Raw genomic sequence first — 24,078 nt, 5'->3', positions numbered from 1 at the left:
TTTGACAGTATTTCTCAGTTTTTCTGCCATCTTGGATGTAAAGACGGCGTGACATCAATTTTCGGCATCTACGTCTTATTCCCATTCTGAAAAAAAAACCATATTTTAGGATATTTGACACATTTCCGCACATCGGAAGCCGCCGCCTTGGATTACAAAATGGCGTTGGATATCGATTTCCGGCTTCTAGACGTTCCCAACGAACAATTTGGGTTGATTAACAGCTGAATAAGCCATTTTTTAGCTGAAGAAGCTTATTTTTGCCTGAATAAGCTCTTATTTAACATTCAATGTTTGTTGGGTTACCCTGATTCTAAAAAAAACTGTTTCTTTGGGTATTTGATAGAATCTAAAACTTTTTCTCTAACTGGAAGCTGCTATCATGGATTTACAAATTGGTGTCGGTTATTGATTTCCAATCTCCAGACGTCATCCCGATTCCAAAAATCCCTGGGACTGCATCAGCATTTCCTATTATTTTTTCTGGATATATTGGATTTACAAATGGCGTCCGATATCGATTTACGGCCTCTAGACGCCATCCCGATTCCAAAAATGCCTATATTGATGGGTATTTGATAGTATTTCCCACTGAATCTAAAATCGGAAGCCGCCATCATGGATTTCGAAATAGCGTCGCATATCAATTTTCGATCTGTAGACTTCATACCGATTACAAAAATACTAATATTGATGTGTATTTGACTGTGTTTCCACTTTTTCGTAAATCGGAAGCCACCATCTCCGATTTCAAAATGGCGTTGGATATCGATTTTCATCCTCTAGACATCATCACGATTCCCAAAATACCTTTATTGATAATAGAGATGAACTAGCCTCAGGCTAAAAATCTCTAAAATAAAGAAAAAAAAAAAAAAACCTTTATTGATAAGTATTTGACAGCATTTCGCACTTTTTCTTAAACTGGAAGCCGACATCTTTTATTTCAAAATGGCGTCACATTTCAATTTTCGGTCTGTAGACGTCACCCCAATTAAAAAAATACCCATATTGATGAGTAAACAAACCAACAATGATAAATTTGACATCCACGTGCACAGATCTATGCGCATACGCTTAAATCAACAGAGTGAGCAAGCAAAAAAAGTCATAAACTCATGCAACAAAAGTCATGACTTTCAATTGAAAGTGATGGTTGACAGCTTCGTCGTTGCTTGACTATTTTCGATTGAAAGTGACTTTTTGAGGCCCTGCCTGTGGTATAATTGAAAATAATAATAAATGCTTTATTTGAGAAATAGAAGCATTTTAAAATTTTAATCCCACTCCACGGCAACTAGAATCGATTTTATTATTCCCTTTCAGAATTATATGAAACTTCGCTTGATTGTTCACTTGGCAATGAACTAAGTTTGTGCTAGAATTCGGCCATTTTGACTCACGCCTAATTTTTCATAATGGTGTATTCGATATTTATCAATAAATCATAGCACGAAAACAGTTCATCTAATTGAAATGACGTCCGTGACCAGTTGTAGAAAATAGGATTGCCTTTTCATAAAAAGTACGCTGAAAAAAATATCACACGTTTTCGTTAAAAATTAAAAAAAAAAAACTGTTAAAAATTCAATAACATCAAATGTGCATTTTATAGATTTTTACACTTATGTTTATTTGAAAACTTATAAAAATGCCAACTTTTCTTAAATGGACACAACATTGTGGAACACCAACTATACGCCTTTTTAATAGAATCTACCCAACAAACAATCGCCTATTGAAGAAACGACTTCTGGACGATTTTATTCAACTGCTTGCTTAATAATACTTGTACAATTTTCAACAATAACTTCTGTTCAGGCTTTGTTCACAAAGCCTGGTGTTGGTTAAGGTATGTCGAGAAGCTTTTATTCGACTTCCATGAGTTGTAACAGAGCTTATTCGATCAATTTTTTTTTATTAATCAGTGTTTCTTAAACACTGATGATGTATACACTTGATTATCATATGGGAAAAGTAACGTTTAAATTAGACACTATTATAAATTTATTAAACGATTATTCAACTGCATTGAAATTATTCCGAAAATAAAGAATGGTAGAGACAGACAGACAGAGTTGTCTTTTCTTTAGTGATTGTTATTGTCCGATCACCAATCGCTTGCCTTGCCATCTAAGCTATCCTAGAATACAACATATGGGCTGCTCAATATTCAATAAAAGCTTACTTGAAACTGAATACCTATCAGCACTCCCGATCGTCCTAAGGTCCAGGGGGAATCATTAATTCATTCATCGTTGTTTTACATGAGACCAATTCTACCTCTTCACCTCTCCAATTTCCAAGGAAAGGATGCTGGGTTATTTATTAAACTAAATCAATGAATTTGTTGTCGTGAGTGATGTGATCGATGATTACAATTTAGAACACAAATATAAAAAGGGTTGAGCTTGGGATTGAACTCGCGACCTTCTACTTGGAAAGCAAAAACGGTAACCACCGCTCTACTGATTTCGTCTTGTTGTTAGACTGAACCAGTGTTCTGGAATAATGAATCTAATACGTCGTTTATAAAGCATTTACAAAGCATGCAATTAAAACATGGATGCAAAGTGGTAGGTATAAGAGCTATTTTGCTGACTGTATTCACTTTTATACAGCAATATTGTAGAGCAATGCAATTAAATCTAATAATGGAGCTATAAAACATTTATAAGACGTCTAATAATGCAAGTTATTAAATCAATTGAAAACAGTTGAATTAAAGCGTAAGGAGGACAGTCAACGTTTATAAAGCTTTTAAAAAGAAAATTAATCTTATCAGAGCAAACAGCTGAATAAAGGTACATCTATAGAGCCTTCCATTCATTTTGGCTAAAAAAAATGTTCTATGAAATTATGGAATAATAAGATATTATGATAATATTTTGTATGTGTAAGTAACAAGAAAAGATTGTAAAGTTTATGTTTGACACACAAAACATGCAAATTTAGCTTTAACAGAGTCACAATGAGCGTATTTCTGATCGCCTCTTCGCGAAGAGTGAAGAGCGAAGAGTGGGTGAGATAAATGACAAAATCGCTTATTGCGACTCTAATGTAGCAAAAATGGCAGGTATTATGCGTCAGACACAAACTTCACAATATTTTCTTGTTGCTTACACAAACAAAATATTATCATATAATCTAATTATTCCATAATTTCATAAATGAGCTTTTTTCAGGACATAATTCGACATTCTGTTTTATTCAGCATTTTACACTGTTATACAGCATTTATTCAATGTCTATGCTTATTTGTGACTTTGATTTGTTTGTTGGGTAAGCGATAGATTCAACCTCTAGTGGTGAATAGGAGAATGTCAAAACAGTGTTGTGAGTAGAAATGTAGCCACTTATTTCCTTTTCCCGATAAATTCGTTCATCTGAGATCTTCCAAAACTTGATGTACAGTTGAAAAATTTAATTCAAGTATCGTTTTTGGCAGGATCCTGCTGGTGTTGAGGAACATTTTTGTTGAGAACAATTGAAAATTAGAATAGTGCCTTATGATCTTCCGGATTTCTTGTGTGTGAATAGTTGACGTACAAATTTGATCAGATCTGTGGAAAATCGTAAAATAAGGCAATTTCCAATGGAAATTCGCAAGATGTTCAATGGAAAATGCATCGTGAAAAATCCTTATTCTGATGTACAAACGGTTTGATTGACGTTTCCTCTAGAACTCGCCTGGCGCCCTCTACATTGGTGGTGCACAAAGTTACTGATATTCGTATCATTTTTCCCGCAAGATCTTCGAAGCATCGGTATCCCACTCTTGAATGAAAAGGACACCAGCGTAAAAGTAAATCATGGTGAGTGATCTGCTTGAAAGGAATATGAGTGTTGATGCAACACATAAATTATGCGTGCCTCTTGCCTTCGGCATTTCCTCGTCCTACGCAAGATGAGTAGTTCTCTTCGTCCTTCTCATACTTTTATCACAGATAAACAGACAATTCACTCGCAAGTTGTTCATCGAATAAGCATTTAACGGTAAATTTAAAAGTATCGTAGTTGGTAGTACCGCCACCTGTGGCATGCATAGTCAATTCCCTTGCGTTTGAAGTTTACACGCTACCGCCATCTGTTATGCGTACTACCCACCATAGTGTACTCAACAGATGGCATTAATGTTTAGCGACGATGTTGTTATCTCAGTTTGTCTGTGCTTTTTATCTTCATGAAGATGCAAAGTGTTTGGTTCTTTATTCATCGCGAATAGGACATAATAATTCGCTGCGATCTGCCTAGGAGCATGCTTGGCATACACAGTTTTGGTCACGAACTGCTCATTTGCTAATAACTTTGCACACAGTTGACGAAACATAGTTCTTTTTGAAGCAGTAGATAAAATAGAGTTTAAGCTTGTTATAGATACGTGAAAAAAGTAGATTTTAATTCTATTAGATAACTGTATTTGTTTTTGCGTTGTAAAAATGAAGTGAGAAATGCTCGCTGCACATCTCGGACTTTAAGCGTAAAAATTCATTGGTGTTGATTCAAATGTTAAGATTTACCTACTCTTTGCATATCTATGGCAAGCTATGATTCTAATATATCAATTACTTTAAAGAATAACAAATTTCAACAACTGAGTGAAAAGTTATTATCAAATGAGTAGTTGGTGTGTACAACTGTGCATGTCAAGCATACCTAGGAGACGTAACCCAACAAACAATTGCTTATTGAAGAAACGACTTCTTGACGATTTTATTCAACTGCATGCTTAATAATACTTGTACTATTTTTAATAATAACTTCTGTTCAGGTTGTATTCACACAAATCTGGAGAATTTTTTCAACCACAACATCGAAATATTTGGTGTTGAATAAGGTATGTCGAGAAGCTTTTATTCGACTTACAAGAGTTGTAACAGAGCTTATTGGATAAGTTCTTTTTTTATTATTTAGCGTTTATTAGATATCATTGCTTCCTTAAACAGCGATGGTATAAAGGTGTGAAATTGCGTTTAATTAGACACTATTATACATTTATTAAACGATTTTTCAACTATGGGATAATTAATCCGAAAATAAGAACGGGACAGAGCAGGGTTGTTCTCGTTAGTGATTGTTGTGTCATTATTTCTGTCGACGCACGGCATCCACCACACAGAAGATACTAGAAAATGTGTAACATGCACACATGTCGTTGCATGGGATTCGAACCATAGACCTTCCGCTCACCAGCCGCTTGCCTTGCCATCTGAGCTATCCTAAAATATATCATATGGGCAGATAAATAATAAATAAAAGCTTGAATCTGAATATCTATCAGCACTCCCAGCTGTAACTCTAGCTAATTCAAGGAGATGTGAGAATGATTAATTCATTCATAGTTGTTTTACAGGAGACCAATGTTGCCTCTCCATCTCTTTAATTTCGATGGAAAGGATGCTGGGCTATTCTTTTCGATAGGTTAAAATGTCAAGATCGCAACTGATGAAACTACAACGTGTAGAATCGGTACCTACCCTAATAAAAATGTTATGGTTTATTGGCTTAACAACGTGTTCGGGGTATCATCCAAACCATTTGTGGACTAGTTCAATCATTTGAGTTATCGTTCGTTTATGGTAATTTTTATTAGGATACCTAACTAATAATAACCACAGATTTAAGTAAAGGAGAAAAATCTATTCAAATCTCTAATAAGGAATGTTAACTGCAGCGGGAGCTTGTGTTTTGTGTAGGAATAGGAATTTGAGCGGGGTTCTCTCTGTTTACACTCTTTAGTATGACGCGCTTGGTATAGATGACCCCCAGCGACGAAGAGCAACTGATTCCGATCAATAGCGGTGCGGCTTCTTCCTCCTTCTATGGATGCTCATGTGGGCTGCAGCTCGCTGCTTACAGGCAGCCTTTCGTTGTGAACTGGAAAACACCACCACTTACCACGCGGTGATTGAATAATCACCGTTTGGTGAGACCGGATGGAATTCATATTTGAAATCTGTGTTGGGGAAATCGCTTTTCGCAGGCAATCGGTGATAAATTTAGTTATCATAGCAACAGTTGGACATTCGTGAAATTTTCAATAGTGATATTTTGAAAAATGATAAAGTCTTAAAATAAACAGATGCGTAGGAAAATTTCTGATCGATTGGTGATAACATTATTGAAATTGGTCCAGGGGCAGCTGAGTTATTAACGTTCAAAATCTTTCATAATTTTGTTAGATGTTCCATTTTAGGTTTTCACAAAGTGTACCCCCATATAGAAATCACAGACGTAGTCCTATATCAAAAGGGGTTGAGGTTGGGATTGAACTCGCCACCTTCTACTTGGAAAGCGGAAATGGTAACCGCTATGCTACCAATTACTTTTGGTTGTTAGCCTGAAACAGTGTTTTGGAATAATTAACGAATACGTCGTTTGTAAAGCATTTACAAAGCATGCAATTAAAACATGGACGCAAAGTGGTATAAGAACTATTATGCTGACTGTCTTCACCTTCATTCAGCAATATTATTAAGCAATGCAATGGAATCTAATAATGGAGCTAGAAAACAATTATTAGACGTATAATAAACCGTGTTATTAAATGAATTGATAACAGTCGAAATGTATGTGCAAATTACACTTATTCAGTATGTTTTTAGATCGAACTTCTGTTCTGGTGTTGAATCAGGAAGACAGTCATCGTTTTTATAGCCCTCACTATCCCTCTCCAAAGGTGGAGTTTGGTAAAGAGAGATGAAAAAACCGATTTGTACCTTCCTTAAAAGTTGTCCTAGCTCGCTATTCTAATATCTATATGCAATCTTCACGCTGCCGTACTCTAACGGAACTATCAACTCTATGCTTTCATCTACTCCATCTATCGTATAAAAATTACCACTACAGTCTGTTATTTGAAATTAGCATCTTCAACTATGTAAATCGTTGACTTCACGTAGAAGTAATACTAAAACATATAGTCAAAGTATATTAATCAAATATAAGCAAACAGCGGAATAAAGGCGCATCTATCGATCTCAATGAGGTTTTTTCAGCACATTTGACAACCCGTTTTATTCTGCATTGTAACTGTTATAAAGCATTTTTTCAATATATATGCTTATTTGTGACTCTGAATTGTTTGTTGGGAAGGCGTCCATGGTCGGCTAAGTACGCGGTATCAATCAATAGTTGATCAAGGATGCATTATGAAAGCTTTTGATCCTTAGCATCTGGGCCTTCATTTTGTGAAATCCAATTAGTAAGGAATTCCGCCGCTAGGGCAGCGCTGCTAATAACTTTTTAATATAGTATTATAGAAGAATAGTGTCTTCGACATGTCGGGAATACCATTTTGACGAACTCTTCTGAAGATACTAGCTTTGCAAAACATACTGTTTTCGGGATTATGACCATTTTTTTGGAATAAAAATGCCAATGGCTAGTTTTGGACCGAAAATCACCTATTCGCTGTTCTATGGTATACTTTTGTTATGCATACTGCTTTATTCATGAACATAATTTACTACATCATCGAAACAACTCAGATGTGAAAACGTGGTGAAAATGTGTAATTTTCGATAAAAAAAGTAATTGAAAACCGAGTGGATGTCGTATTACTCCATCACTATTGAGAAATTATGAAGTATTCGATTGTCATTCTTGCCTTCATCGCAAGGAATCGATTATAATTGAAAGGTCTCGCTATTTATACCCTTCGGAGCGTTGAAGCACCCTCCAAAGGATTCCTTAGCAACAAAGTTAAGCAATGACACCGATAATGACCATGCATCAGACCGTAGTCTTAACCACTCCAAACTAGGGAACAACGAATAGAAGATTTGGAATCACATGGATGACGACTAACTAACTCATTTTTTCCTTGTTTCAAGATCATCCTCAGTGGACAAACCCGAGTCTTGTCGCTATCAATAAGGCATAATAAGTAACAAGGACTAAGATGCGTTCCTTTGATTACTGAAAAATCCTGTTCCCCTAGTTTAAAGCAGTCAGGACTAGGATTCTAGGTTGTAGATCTTACATCCCGTAACGTACCATGAAAAGGTGATTGAACCACGTTACGAGGCAATCGTGTCTGTCTTTTTTGCACCACAAATTTTTTTTTTTGATATCGCACCTTCATTTTTTTTTCCTGTGTTGGGGACATAATACCACCGCGACCATAACTTTGATCTATTGTGGTGTATCCTCTTTTGATTTTGCCGTAACGCAATGACAAGATGCTATTTATATGAGCAACCACCACTACTGTTGTTGGCAATTATCCCAAACAGGTAATGCATTCCTTATGAAATGTAAAACTTGATTGGGAGAAGCAGCCCAGATTTCCCAGGGTTCCATAAGCCCCTTATCTAGATATATACGTCGTTTGTAAAATAGTGCAACGCAGTCACACAGCAGATGTTTAGAGCTCTCACTCTCTAGTTTACAAAAACGGCATCTGTCTTCATCAACTTTTCCGATAAGTTTAAGGTGATATTTACTAGGACAGTGTCCTGTAATCAAACCAGTATATGTACTCAAATCGTGTTTCGATAAGGTCAGCAGTTTTTGTGTGTGCAAAGCGTTGGGCTCTATGAAACGTTTTGATTGCCGGGCATTTAAGGTATTATTCTTTCCCAGTTATTGAACTCCATTTTAAGAGCACAAAAAGATAATCCTAAAAATGGTTCAGGTCCAATAAATTGCATTGATGATCCCACTTTAGCCAATTGATCAGCTTTTTCGTTCCCTTCGATTCCGCAATGACCAGGAACCCAGTATAGGTTAACCTTATTACAGTAGGACAAATTCTGCAATAGCTTAGTGCATTCCCAAACCAGTTTTGAAGTGCAAGTTTTGGACTTTAGAGCATTCAACGCTGCTTGGCTATCTGAACAAATACATATGTTTGCATTTTTATAATTTCTTTTTAAGAAAATCGTGGCACATTCTAGGATGGCATATATTTCAGCTTGAAATACTGTTGGCCATTTTCCCATCGGCACCGATAGGCTGATCCCAGGACCACTTATTCCAGCCCCAACCATATTATCTTGTTTCGATCCATCCGTATAGAATACTATTGACCCAGGACGAAAAGATGGCCCTCCTGTATTCCAATCATAACGAGTCACTTCAGGAACTTTGAATTGGTGATTGAAGTTGTTACGCTTTAACATCCAGTCTTCATTCATTAAAATTAGTGGACTTATTTGAAACTCTTTTAAAATGCTCAAATGTCCAATAAGATCTCCATCAAAGAAATTCATGGACCGTTTGAGCCTCAGAGCACTTTTCATTGCATCCATTTGAATAAATTGATGTAAAGGAAGAATATTGAGTAGAGCATCTAATGCCTTCGAAGGAGTACTACGCATTGATCCAGTAATGGAAATAGTAGCAAGTCTTTGTAACTTGTTCAATTTAACTTGTGCCGTTTGTTGTCTAGTTTTCGGCCACCAGATTAGTGATGCATAAGTGATTCTGGGTTTAACAATAGCCGAGTAGATCCAATGTATCATCTTCGGCTTTAGACCCCATTTTTTACCAAATGATCTTTTACAGACCCAAAAAACATTTGTTGTTTTTTCTATTTGTTGTTTCATATGTCTGTTCCAGCATAGTTTACTATCTAGGATTACTCCCAAATACTTAACTTCTGACGACAGTGATAATTTAACATCTCCTAGTTTAAGATCAGTGGTAGAGACTCTACGTCTTTTAGTAAAGTGCACCATGATAGTGTGAATTTTAATGCTTTTTGCATTCTATCAAATACAATTTTATCAAATTTTCCGCGAACTATAATAACAATGTCGTCAGCAAATCCGATTACTTCAAATCCTTGATGCTTTAACTTTAAAAGAAGATCATCAACTACCAGAGACCACAGAAGTGGAGAAAGAACTCCTCCTTGAGGACAGCCTTTTACAGCTGTTACTTTTACTAGTGCATCTCCAAGATTAGCTGATATTTTTCTTTTGGATAGCATCTCCACAATCCATTTAATTATGTTTTCATTAAAGCCACGATTTCTCATGGCGTTTATCATTGACGAAAAAGACGCATTGTCAAATGCACAGTTCAATATCCAGAAACGCTGCTAATAGAATTTCCTTTGCTGTGAAGGATTTTTCTATTTTAGTAACTAGCATATGAAGAGCTGTTATGGTGGATTTGCCTGACTGATAGGCGAATTGGGCTCTAAATAGTGGGTTACCATGAAGAACATCTGATTTGACATATTCATCTATAAGTTTTTCTATTAACTTAAAAAAAAACTCATTTAGACATTTCGGTGAAGTTTTGTCTTTTTTGTTTGCCTTAGGTATGAACACCACCCGGACTTGCCTCCATATTTTTGGTATGTACCCTAGAAGAAAGCTCGATTTGAAGAGCTTAATTAAAATAGGAATTATGAAAGTTTTGCACTTTTGGATATGTGCTGGAAAAATTCCATCTACACCTGGGGATTTGAATGGGCTGAAAGAGTCTATTGCCCATTCAATTCTAGAGTCTGTAAATAGAATGTTTGCTAGATTGACAGCCTCCTTGTTGAACACTACTAGTTCACAAGAGTTATTCATTCTAGTAGTACCATTTTGTTCTTCACTTCTTAGAGATGTATCTTGTATGCAGTCAGTAGTAGGACTAGACCCTGGCAAATGAGAATGCATCATCATTTCCAAAGTTTCTGTTGCATTTATAGTAAAAGAGCCATCAGCTTTTTTTAAGAGCTCCCAGGCCGTTAGAATGGTCCTTTGAGAGAACTTTATGAAGCCTTGCAGTTTCAGGAGTGCTTTCTATGTTTTCACATATGTGCCTCCAGTCTTTTCGCTTGGATCTTCTTATTTCTCTGTTATACTCACTTAGAGCCTCTTTATACTGAGACCAGTTTGCTGTGCATTTGGCAGAATTGAATAGTTTCCTAGTCGTTTTCCTTAGTTTTTCTAATCTATCATTCCACCATGGCACATTTCTGTTAGTCGTGCGCACCTTTGCAGGGCAACTAATATTATAAGCCTGATTTATATTGCTTATTAAGCAATTAGCAGCTTTTTCTAGCTTAGAAATTGAATCAAAATCCTGTAAAATAGGCTCATTTTGACTCTGAAGACTGAAGACTGAAGCTGTATAGCTCCCAATTTGTTTTACGAGGATCTCTGTAAGTTTCCTTTAATACATCATTAACCGTGAATTCAAACATAATTTGAATATGATCAGATAAAGAAATTTCATCCGATACATGCCAATTTACTATACGATCTGAGATTGTTGTATTGCAAAGTGTTAGATCCAACACCTCTTCCCTTATTGAATTAATGAATGTTGGCGAATTACCCTTATTACATAGGGGAATTTACGTATTCTCGGCAACCTAAGCAGCGACCTTCTTTCTATAGCCTTTTTCTCTAAGGAACGCACACATATGCAGTATTGGTTTGTTTACAATATCTTGCTGCCAGCTGCTCTAACAATTTCAGTCGAAAGAATTGTCAAAAACTGGTTTGAAACGCTTTTACAAAGCTCCAATCTTCTCTAGTGAGAGCGAGTATTGTCGGCAACCAGTTTTTCTTCGGCAACCGTTCCATTTGAACTGCATGTAAATCTGCTGTTCTATTATCGGCAACTCGAAATCAGCTACAATTTGTAGTGCGTGTGTTTCATTTCAAGAAAACCTTGCTAGATTGCTTTTTCTCATCACAAAGAATCGTTTGCATGCATTCAGCGAAGCGTTTTCGTAAGAAAATCCAGTGAAAATAGTGTTTCAATTTAGGTTGCCGAAAATAGTCTGGCATGCCGAAGCCGACACGATTGTGTAGGCATTCCTAAAATCCTACTTTTATATGTCCAAGGCTCTTGAAGAAGCGCTACGTCCAGTTTGCCTTTGATGAATGTCTTACATAGAATTACGGAAGCTGCCTTTGCATGATGAAGGTTTTCTTGTATAAATTTGATACTTGTTCCGGTCATTTCTATTTCTGTGAGTTACTATTTTTACCAAAACTGGCATTATTGTCTGCCTTTATTACAAAATCAGGTCGATTACCCAGAGGATCCGTGAGCTTGAAGCAAGAGGTGGGCAACACAGAATTTCCATTATTTGTTGCTCCACTAGTTCCAGGAGGCCACTGATCAGCGTTGTGCAAACTAAACTCAACATCTGCAGAAGCATTGCAGCTTTCACCGCTAGCTTCTGTCCTTTGTTGGTTAGTATCACGCATCTCAGCGTCCTCAGTATTTACACAGATTGTAGAACTTGAACAGGACTGTTCTGCATTGCCCTTACCCTTATTGTCATCAGGTTTTTCCTCTTTGGGACCTTGCATCAATTCTCTATTAGTCTCCATCGCAATACGTACGCTACCTTCATAGTTTTCAGACTAATGCATATCTTGAAACACTAAAATTCAACACGTAGCCAACGAATCTGAACCCCTTGAATCTAGTTGTCCAAATAATAAGATGAAATATGTGCTTGTCATGACAACGATTAACAAGCATGTTGCTGTGATAAAATTGGGGTTTCATCAATCATTCAACTATCAGTTTATCTCATTTTGATATTTTATTTTCATTTCATCTATCTTGAATTGCTACCGAACGTACCGTAACAACAAGAGGTTAGATGACCATTGTCACAGTAATCACAATTTTTCAGCGTCTAAAAAAATATGTTTTTTTTTGTCCGCAAATTAATAAAAAAAAAATACGGGAAAAAATATTTTCAAAACCTGAACCAAAAACAATACCTTACGATTTTGTGTTATACCCCAATGATGAAATGCATACAGTCAAGACGTCTATAGTACGGATCCGCCGTTATGGAAACACAAATACATTCGAGTAACGTAAAAATATAATACACGAGAGGACTCTAAATAATTTACCCATACATTGAGTATACCTCTCTTTTTTGAACGGGTTTGAACAAAAAATGAATATTTCTGTCAAAGATGACTTCTAAATTTATTCACCTTTCCATACGTACCGTTGGATTTGATAAAGAGTCACAAATTAATGAGATATTGTTTAAAATATAATACTGCTTCTTGATTCTAAATTCGTTCTATGAGTTTCAATTCCGTCCTAACGCATTAAAACGCCATTTGATTTTCTTCGTCTTACGGATAAACGATGGAAAATTGGATTCGCTAGGAGCGCTTCTTTTGTTTTGAGAACAATGAGCATAAATATTTATACAATACGCTCTAACAGGATTTATGTTGTAGCTAATGAACTAACGCATCGGAACAAACCTCTTATTGGTTTGTGAACGGTGAAATCATTGATATTATTGATCTTTTCTGATCGATAGAACGGAAATATGCGATTACGACGAAGTAGCGCTCTACCACATAACATATGTGGAACTCGATCATCCCAAATCGACCCCATTTCAGTGATTTCAAATGGTATAGAAAGGAATCGATCTGTCAAATTGATTATTCCAGCTATAAAATGAGAAAGGGAATCAAGGGGTTGGTCAATTTCATTAAAATAATAATAGAGTGGTTTATAATTCTATGACTTCTTAACACTTCTGAACTAAACCTTTGTTTATCGTTAATGATTTACGCCGTTTTCATAACTATATAGCTGGATTTAACAAATTAATCACCTTGCTTCACACAGCAAAAAATATGTTAATGTTTGCATTTAAAAAAAGTAGACTTTTTTCGCCGATATTTTATGCAATGACCTGCCACCAACTTTAATCCTAAAATGCCATTGTAAGCTACCTTAACTGTTTACAGCCCAATTTTGAAAATGATACGTATTGTTTTTCTCTAATTCTTGTTAAATTTTTCAAATTCTAATTTATTTTTATTTTTGTGAACTTAGAAGAAGAATGTATGTACCATTCTTTTAGTTAAACTTCTTTCAAATTATTTGGAACCAATTGCATCAACTTTTGATTTTATTTGGATTCGTAGGAGGAAAAATACGACCGTGCAAATTAAAAGTTTACAGCAGCGAAAAAAGTCCAGAGCGAAGCAGCAAAATTTTGCAACAAGTGGTCCAGTTTAGGCAGAAAATATGCAGTGTTTTGAGGTTACCATCGTTCCATTCGCAAGAATTTCGTAAGCAGGACGATAAAACAAATCGAACGCTTCGATACCTGTAATACCCAATGATTTCACCCTCCGTATGTTTCTCAACTGCGGCAAATTGAAATGTTTTGCTCAAATCCCAACATAAAGATCTACTCCAATTACTTTGTACTTAAAAACGTGGAAAGGTTGATCTAAAATGCAAAGGAGAGGCTAAACAGGATCGTAACAAACTTTTTTCGACCACTATGGCTGGGACTCCCAGCTAGCTGACTCAAAGTTACCAGGAACAGCTATTTTTTCAACGTAAGCACTATTTACAAAAGAAATTAATCGTTTGGGTCTATTTTACGTAGGGTAAGTGTACCAGTTGTGACACAAGTGGCACAGTTTTTGACCCTAGGGCTTAAATCAAATTTGAAATAAAATTCCATGGTTTTATTTGCGTAGATTAATGACAAAAGATATGTTCGAACATTGTATCGAAAAAAACTGGCTAGTAACGCTCTTGATTGGCTTCTGACAGATTTGAAAATACTAGTTAAAAATCCTTTGATAAGCCCCTTGTCACTAGTCGAAAAAAGAAGAACCGCGTTACCTTGAAACTTGCAAATAGCCTTTTCGACCACTCTGTAACTCTTTACTCCTATAGTTAATCTCCCTCAGCAAACGTCTGTCTGTGCATGAAACATGGTGGAAATTTCCCTTTCACTCCTATGAAAATTTCATAAGATCCTGTCAAGCTTTGCGTGAAGAGACGGTGCCTCACTGATACCATGGTGGAGTGAAGAGACAAGACAAAGCTCGTTAGATAGCATGCAAAGATTTTCAAATCCTTTTGGGATTTTACCATAGGAGTAAAGAGTTGCCGAGTCGTCGTCCACTTCAATACTTACTGAGTATGCAATCAAAGCATTTCATAAGAGTCAATGTCGCAAACTAAAACAATGACTTTTTCCGCGAATTTCTCGAGAATGGAAAACCACTCAAGTAAACCACCACGATGGTTATGTAGAGGGAGAGTCCCCATATTCGATAGTATTGGTGGCTTACATGGATTGACTTTGAGCTACGAGAATTTTACGGAAGAAGCCATTGTTTATGTTTTCGACATTGGTCTATGTGAACGCTCAGTGTCGATATCATGAATGTTTTGTTTTGACAGATCGATGGCCAACTATACCAGTTATACCACTGAGGCAACACAAAAAAGGGGTAAACTTTTTGTCAGTTATTTTGCATGAAGTTCCACATGTGTTATGTGGCTCTACCCTACGTAGATTGATATTTTTCATGAAGAATGAATATCAATCTAGGTATATTCGTTATTGAGTGGCATCGCTTGCGAAGAATGATTATTGGAATCGTGTTGCTGCCAACTTGTGAGTGAGTGACGTATGTGGTAACTCACCGAATGAAAGAGAAGGTAGGAGAGGCGAAATACTACGAATCGCTTCGTCAGTGAGAGCGATAAAACTTGAATACTTGATAAGCAAGCTGTTTGAAATTGAAGGGATTGCGGTGTATCATTTTTTATGTCCAGTACTGTATCACTGTTCTATTACACCATAGCTGACCAGTATGAATCAACAATTTGTTTGCATCGCCTGTTGTTAGGTTCTACGACTGAAGGCCTTTGCGTTCGTTAGCAACTGAACGGACAACGGGCAAATTAATCCATTGTTTAACTCTTATCTCAACCGCTGTTGTCGTTCTATCGATTTGGTGTTGGAATGTTGTGATCGGTGGAGCGTTTTATTTTATCGTCTTGTACGTTTATTTAAAGTGTTTGATTATGTGACTTTTTCCATGAATGCAATTTTAATTTTCCGGTTCGATATTTTGATATACCTGAGTGATTTATAACGTGACAGTATTACACACAACAATATGGCTTCAAAAGGTTAGTATTGCGCATTTCACACCAAACTGGACTAATAAGCGCGTTTTCACTTATTAAAAAGTGTGATTAAAGTGCGAGCTTCAGTCTTATCGTCTTGGTGTCTTCGGTGCACTTATTTCTTATGATGCAAGCAATAAGTGCTCCGAAGACACCAAAACGATTTGATGCAAAGGTCCACTTTTATCACACTTTTTGCATTTTTGGGGCAGTCCAATTTCAGATGCAATCAGCAATAACATGAAGCAAATCAGTTGCCAGATTCTAAATGTTTTGAATGTGTTGCAAAAATGCAGAATAGGTTCTATCAAATGATATAAATCCTATTAAATTAGGACTTCAATGAACTAAATGTGTCAAATGCAAAACACTTTTTGATTTGCTTAATGTACGCCGGGGCAAGTAGAAACGCGTGGAGATGTTGGCTATACGTTCCTATTACCGTGGACCCCCGGTAATCTGACCATTCTTAATGTGAACACTTTCTAGTTTGAACCTCCGCTAATCTGCCCGCGGGGGCCTTAACTCAGTCGGTAAAGGCGTAGCTTCAAAGCAAAGCCATGCGGGAGGTGGCTGGGTTTCGATTCCCGGTCCGGTCTAGGAATTTTTCGGGCTGGAAAATTTCTCGAAATCTCTGGGCATAGAGTATGATTGTACTTGCCACACAATTATACTAATGCAGAATTGGTACCAGTCATCGAAAGCTCTCAATTAAAAACTGTGGAAGTGCATCTAGAACACTAAGTAGAGAGCACGCAATAAGCTAATACGCGATAAGCAATAAGCTTGAAATGCGAAGAAGAAGAAACAATCTACACGCCTATGCTTATTAAAATCAAGTGCAAGCTCCTGTTAAGGTCAAGGTTGATAGAATCCACAAATGGCCGTTGTCATGGCTGATGTGCCTTTTAAAATCAGCCATGATAGCGGCCATTGTAAATTCATTTATTTATCAAGACTTAAATGCGGAAGCTTTACCGAGCCGAAATTCATTTTACTTTCAACAATGTTTCTTAATACTCGAGTTTGTACAAGAGGTGTCTGAATACTCGCGGCGTACTCGAGGTTATGGACTACAATCTATTAACAGATAGAGAAGGGATCAAGAAAAAGGTACACAAGGATTCGATTGATATTTTACCACCGCCTGACTGTTTTTCGATGATTGACCATGGGAGATGCATCAGTGCGGTGACGGGAAAGTGCTCTTGATCTCTCTCGAGATGACTGATGGTTGTTTACAACTGCAACCAAACATAAAAAGATGGGCTTCGGAAGGGACAACAGATACTAAAATTGATACACGAACAGACTAAAATCTACCAAACTTCAAACGTTAGTATTTTAAACGTCAAAGTTGATGATCGACGAAAGTAATGGCCATTTAGAAGCTAGTTGCTTCAAAAATGTCTTTCAACATTAGTATCATCAAAACAATAATTTTCCTCATGGAGTCAGACACATTCAATATTTCGAGAATGACATCCACAATTCCAGAAAACGTTAACAAACGTTGGAAGAACCTGGAAATTGCGGAAACTCCCTATCAAAATCAAAAGATTTGAAACCCGTTGGAGGAGCTTTCGGAACATTACCGCTACTTCCTGGTTTCTTCAAGATGACTCGAGATTCAATACGAGAGGCCTCCTGAGGCTATTGCGTGGTAATTTTGGATCGCTTCCTAGGTGGGGCTTTGACTTTGAAATGAAATGACTTCCCTCGCCAACATTAGGGGCAGAACCAAGGTCATCAACTTAGAGAAGGTCGAATGGGCTACTACATGGGGGAACTCGGGAAGATGGAGTAACTGATCACAGCGTGACCGCAGTGTGCCATAGTCGCTTGTATTTTGTGCAATTCATTACCTTTGGTACAAACAAGCGCACTGGTTGTCGGATCATCCCAACCACGACGTAGTCCGGTAGAGCTGAACCGGTGAAGGTCACACAACACGAAGCCGAAAACGTGTAGATCTTCTTTGTTCCAACGAGTGACACTGAATGCACTTGAATCCAGTCTAGTATTTTTTATTTTGAACAGGTTAGGGTTCTTGAAGACACCAACCCCACCTTTCAGAAAATCATCACGAGCCATACTCGCTTCGGTCACAACTCCCTCGATTTCAACTTCGAGACTCAAAAATAGCTCAAAGGTAACAATCTTGTTTGTCTGCACACGGTCGGCAACGGTAACGCGCAGTTTATTTGGCCTCACCTTCAAAATCTCGGTCACGGCTGAAAAATGTTTAATCAGATCCTTTGAAGTCTTTTTTGCGTTGGAAAAAGGCATCCCACGACCGTTCGAGTTTTCTTGGTTAGCCTTAGCGAGTGGCAGGTGATGTTCTCAGGGGAACGGGTGAAGCAGGGGGCAATGGAGAAGCTGGTGGAGAAGGGGGCTTTGGAGAATGTGTAACCTTTGGATACGCTCCGGTGTACTAATTGGTGGCTGAACCATCACCACCATCATATCATACATGAAATCCCGAATCCCACACTATCCTATACATGCTCCAATCGATTCGATGGACTTTTCAACTTAAGAAATTGTGTGTTTTATGTTTGAAATCTAGCGGTACACTCAGAATAATTTTCACGTCAATGCTACGTGAAAACATAGGTAGATTTTTTCCATCGTACTTTTCACATAAGACCCACGTAATTCTCATGTAGGGGCACTCATTTAATGAAGCTTAACCGTCACATAATTATCACATAGCAGTTACGTGATTTGGTCGGTAATATTCATTGGAGGATTCTAGTATCAATATTTTGACACTGTTTATACAAATATTTCCTTAATATGTAGATAACATCCTTACCGTATTCATAGTACTAAAATATAATAATATTTCTTTAATTTATTCATATATGCTAAATTCACCACATCAGATTTTTTTTTAAATATTCGGTACGAAGCACAAACAATATGGACGATCATGGGGATGGGCCGAGATACTTTTTTCCTTAGCGGAAGAAATTGCTGGACAGCTTGAAATCATTCTGTTGAGCACGATGAAACAGTCAGTTTGTTTTTGTCAAAGAGAAAAAAAAAAAAATCATAATTTTACACTTACATCTTGCCACTTTCTTTCAAAAATACCGAACAAAGGATATCGTGATGCCGCCATGATTTGCAATGCTCTGAGTGTACCTACGTACCACTCTTTTTTCAGATGTGGAAATAAGCTTTACGTGAAACGCACATAGACTCAGTGTTATGTGAAAATCACGTACATTTCTAGAGTAACATTTGAAATGGGTCTATGTCCAAAACGTAAACAAATCGGGTTTTGATACCATTCTTTAGCACCGCTTGATAGCTACTAATCGTGTAGGAAAGTTCCGCATAATCGAGAAAAATCATTAAAAATAACTCGATTTTCGAAACGGCCGATCAACGAAATTTTTTGATTCATTAATAGGCCCGCACGCTGAAACGGCCAACCATTCATTTATTTCATTCCATTGATAAGCCTAGTGACGTAGAAGGGCCGATGATTGAAAAATTTCAAACCAAAGCTAGGCCCTACTGCTTGAGGCAGGGCCGATGATTTGTTTTGAATTTATTTGACGTTGCGAAAAGGCTTAGCAAAGGGCCTACCATTTCTCATGACAAGCACAACGGCTTAACAAAAAGGGCCTATCCATTGAAAAATTCACAAAAAAGGCTTATTAATTTATGAAATTATATTGTTATCGATTTTCTTATATTTTTGAAAGATTTTCGTATATTTTGGATGTTGTATACTGAGATACAGTTACTATTGTTATTGTGAACAACATAAATGCCTAAAATACTTCAATTTTCTTAAATATGAATTGAATTGGGGCAGTCAAAATTTAAAATTCATTTTCTGGTTTGTTTACGTTTTGGACATAGGCCCATTTCAAATGTTACTCTAGATTTAATTGATTATTTAAGTGTGTTAAAAAGGAACTCCATGTGAAATGCAAGGAACATGACACACTCTCTACGTGGGCCACATAAAACTGAGAGGAGAGGAAAAAGTGAGAACTTACGTGATTTTTTACGTAGCTTCAACGTGTAGATTATTTTGAGTGTAATTTTCAAAACTGTTAATTATAAGACATAAATAACGAGTTTTGGGGAAAATGGGGCAATATGGGCTATCTGTTAAGTCTGCACAGTATGACTTGGATTCCTACCATATCATTCTTAGCATTTTATGGCTGTAGACAACCGGTAGTCTCATATAAAGCCAAATAACTACTAATTTCACCAGCGGTATTAGATTCCCCGGATTTCTTTTACATGAGAATAGGTATCTCAAACCTCCTGGAACCAGCGGCTCCAGAAAGGTGGTAACATTTTGATCACGAATTCGGAAAAAGCTCAGAAATTTGCTAAGCGATTCAAGAATTCCCATAATTTAGGTTTGGGTCTTACTAGTCCTATTGAGAATCAGGTTGCTCGGGATTATCTGAATATTTTTTTCGGGAAAATATATTTGGACGAATTAAGATCTATATCTAAAAAAATGAATTTTCTATATCCTCATAAAAAAACTTTTAGAGAGTATCTTGGATAAAATTATTTAACAGATGTTTCCATTTGGCATACTTTCCTGATAAATGGAAAAATGCAAAAGTTATTCCAATTTTGAAGCCAGATAAAAATCCAGCTGATGCTTCTAGCTACCATCCAATAAGTTTGCTTTCATCAATAAGTGAAATATCTTGGATTAGTACATGATGTGATGTGATGTGATTTGATGTGAATGGAACCCACCATCAGTGCAAGGATTACCAATGTCGGCAGATACTTTACTGGTCGTAAAATTTTGCCTGAGGGTTTGTTGCAGCATGGTGAATCATCTTCATTAAGACCTTTGAAAGACAAAACGACCAGATGGCCACCTGGAATCACGTGACAAGAGACTGGCAAATCCACGAACCCTCGTCCAGTCAACAAATCCTTTGATTCCCTTACCCCGTTCACATTACAGCCTATATCACGTAATATAGGCTGTCTTGTAATGTGCACTCATACATAGGATTTCCAGTGAAAACTAGATGTATGAGTGCTCATTGCAAGACAACGTATATCACGTGATACACGCTGTAATGTGAACGGGGTATTAGGCTGCCCCCCAATCCAGTATATAATATAATGTTTTAACATCTATGATTTACAGTAATGTTCCACCACATGCTTAAACATGTACAGACAATTCATTTGGCATTCAATGATGATTCCAAAGACACAAAAAATAGGATGCGTGGAGAAAACTCCATTAAGAATTTGTCAAATTTAAGAGAATCATGTAAATTTAGTTTAAATAGATAAAATCAGATACGATCGCACCAAGTTAGTCCAAATGAATCCACAGGAGGCATCCGTGCTATTGTTGCATTGTAGTTCTAATCAAAGACGGTTCGCTTGATGGGAATCAACATAACCTAGTCCCGTCCTATGTAGAACCAGTTTGAATTGTCCAAATATAGTGAACCTTCGGCTTGGGATAAAAGATAATCGGCTGTAGTCGATTGCTGGATCCGAGTGAAGGTAGCCAAGTAAGAGGTCCAGCAACTTGAAATTTCTTGACATGAATACGAAGGACAATGGAATATCTTGGTTCCAATAAACGTTCCGTTTCGTTTTCGTAGCCGTATGTCAGCGGCGAATCACAGTCAGTACAGCAGCATGACTGACAGCCAGTATCCCTTGGGGATGGGATGCAGTTCTCGCAGGGCTTCTTCTGCATAGATGGTTTGATTCCTTTTGAAACGGATAATCACGTTCTTGGCCATCTTAACAATTTTTCTAAACTCTAAATCTTGGATTAGTACTTGACCAAAAATTAACTTTTAATGATCACATTGAGGGCATCAAGCCAAATGTAATAAATAAATAAAATATTTGTATCGTCTTATTAACAGGAAATCCAAACTGAAGAATAAACTTCTAATATTTAAACAAGTTTTTAGACCAGCCATGCTTTATGTTGTACCAATATGGTCTAGTTGTTGCACTACCAGGAAAAAAGCACTTCGCTAAATCTGCTAAATCGCAAAAAATCTGTTGTTTATCAATTTTATCTAGATAAACGCTAGGTAATAATGAATATGTTCGGTCTCTATTGAAAATTTAGTCGATTGTTGAATTAATGTATGGGCCCAAATCAGGGGCATTTAGGCCGACATTACATCCATTTCCCCTATTCATCCAACACGTTGCAAAAAGAAGATTTTTTCAACACGAGTCGTAGCCCGAGCAAAGTCTGAGATCAAATTGAAATCTGAATTTGATGTTGTGATTTCGCTGATAATGATTGCTCAGGTTGCTGTCGTTTTGGTCGTTTTATCGGTTAAAATATCAAAATCTGGGTTCAATCACAGTCGAGATCGGTGGAATTTTTCTGAGGAATAAAAATCTCTGGTCACGTCTTCCTTCGAAAGGGAAGTAAAGCCGTTGGTCCCGGCCCATGTGTCTGTTTGAATGGGTGCGATATCCTATGCAGGTGTAAAAGCTGCCTTCCTGTCAGTGTTGGGAAAATATCAAAAAATCAAAGCTCACCAACGCCCAAGATCACGCTTGATTTTCTTAGACAAAAATCAACAAGCAAACAACTGCGGTTGATTTTGCAAGCTCTGATATCGCAGCTCGGAATATCAAGATAACAAAACTCACCAAATGCAAATCTCACCAAACTGTGGTGAGATTGAGTTTAATGATTTTTGCTTTACATCCGAATGCAACCGAAACTTCCATAACGACTTACAGCAGTCCCTTCGCGTCTGCCATCGGTGAAGATTAAAAAGAGATTGCAAACTATGCTTTCTCTTTCTAAGAAAATGATGTGCAATTGAATCATTTTTGTGTCGAGTCAACTCTCAGCTTGATTTTTGCACATTGTGAATAGTCTCGCAATATCAAAGGAGCTTGTAAAATCAATATCAAGCATGATATTTTGTTCCAATATCATGCGTGATATTGCGAGCTCATGAGAGCGGAAAAATATCAATTGATTTCTGATTTTGCCAACACTGCTTCCTGCACATTCGATTGCCGTCAATGGATGGCAATCGATGTCCGTCGGTGATTGGCACTAGATTGCGGAACAGAGACCGACGTTAAATGAAGGAAAGAAGAAGAAGAAGAAGAAGAAGAAGAAGAAGAAGAAGAAGAAGAAGAAGAAGAAGAAGAAGAAGAGCAAATGTACCGAGGGGGGCGACACATCTAAATCTCAATTTGAGATACTCAAAACATCTCACACTAGCGAATCAATCTTCGAAAAATCTTCCTGCATTTCTCGCAACTACTTGCATCGAGCATCATCTTTTTGCAGGAAATCTTCAGAATCGTCATCAATCCTCTTTCTATCTACTCAGCGTGTGAGCAGCTAGCCACAGCAGAACACAAGCTTTCCTGCAGCGTAGATAGAGTCGTCCCCCTCGAAATGTACAGAGAAATGAAAAAGAAATTTTTCTATTGCATAAACTGAAATCAAATTATGATTTCAGTTTGATGTTGATATCAAAACTTGTTTTCAATTTGCTTTCATTTTGATGCTGGACTTTGCTCGGGAGTCGTAGCATACCAAATTATTTGTGCTCAAAAGAGTGCCGAAAAGTAGAACCTTTCGGCACTGGATGCGGAAAAGTAGTACTTTTAGACACTGTTATTCGTTGTTTCACTTCCGATCTTCTGAAAAAATGGTGGGTGGAATAAATTTACAGCTGTATTTCCGAAATTCGGCAATGGATGAGGTCAATACCGAAATCTCAGTAAGCGTGATTGCTGATTTCGGTATTAGGTATCTCTAATTAGGCTCTGAACCATTTGATGAATTATTTTAACTTTTGGTTAAAATTTGATAGATGGAAAGTTATCGATTAACCCTGCTACACTGAACCAAAACATCATCCTGGCATCGAATGATTATTGCCTCACTCAAGCCCTATAACCTATAACCATAGAGGTAACTCTAAGACTAGAAGGTCCCGAAATAACGTGCTCAACTTTTTGGCTCAGCTCTGGTACTCTCTTCGGTCCCAAGCTAATCGATTTACCCCTCGAAACATAGGAAAAACCAATAACCCCTCATTTTATCTGTCAAACTTTCATAGCGAATCAAAACAAACATTGCGTAGTACTAGAATTTCGACTAGAATAGGGTACGGTAATCGTTTGCTTGGGACCAATAGGCTACTAAAG

At 37.1% G+C, this 24,078-nt stretch overlaps 1 protein-coding gene across 2 annotated transcripts in view; it reads left to right on the top strand.

Annotated features, from left to right (window-relative positions):
* The window catches only part of LOC135706304 (protein aubergine-like), a 52,861-nt gene that overhangs the window by 22,520 nt on the left and 6,263 nt on the right, over positions 1-24,078 (top strand). The window contains exon 1 of one of the 2 annotated variants that reach the window (XM_065227895.1): positions 15,710-15,903. The exons of the other annotated variant lie outside the window; for it this stretch is intronic. Coding sequence (XP_065083967.1) covers positions 15,891-15,903 — 13 coding nt within the window. The 5' untranslated portion in view covers positions 15,710-15,890. Of the gene's footprint in view, positions 1-15,709; positions 15,904-24,078 lie in introns of those variants that run through there. 2 annotated transcript variants of the gene reach the window in all.

The sequence above is a fragment of the Ochlerotatus camptorhynchus genome, unplaced genomic scaffold, assembly GCF_037179485.1.
Source record: "Ochlerotatus camptorhynchus isolate MF236.1 unplaced genomic scaffold, CSIRO-AGI_Acam_v1.1 ptg000277l, whole genome shotgun sequence".
Taxonomy (NCBI): domain Eukaryota; kingdom Metazoa; phylum Arthropoda; class Insecta; order Diptera; family Culicidae; genus Ochlerotatus; species Ochlerotatus camptorhynchus.
This window is presented reverse-complemented; position numbering and strand designations above follow the sequence as displayed.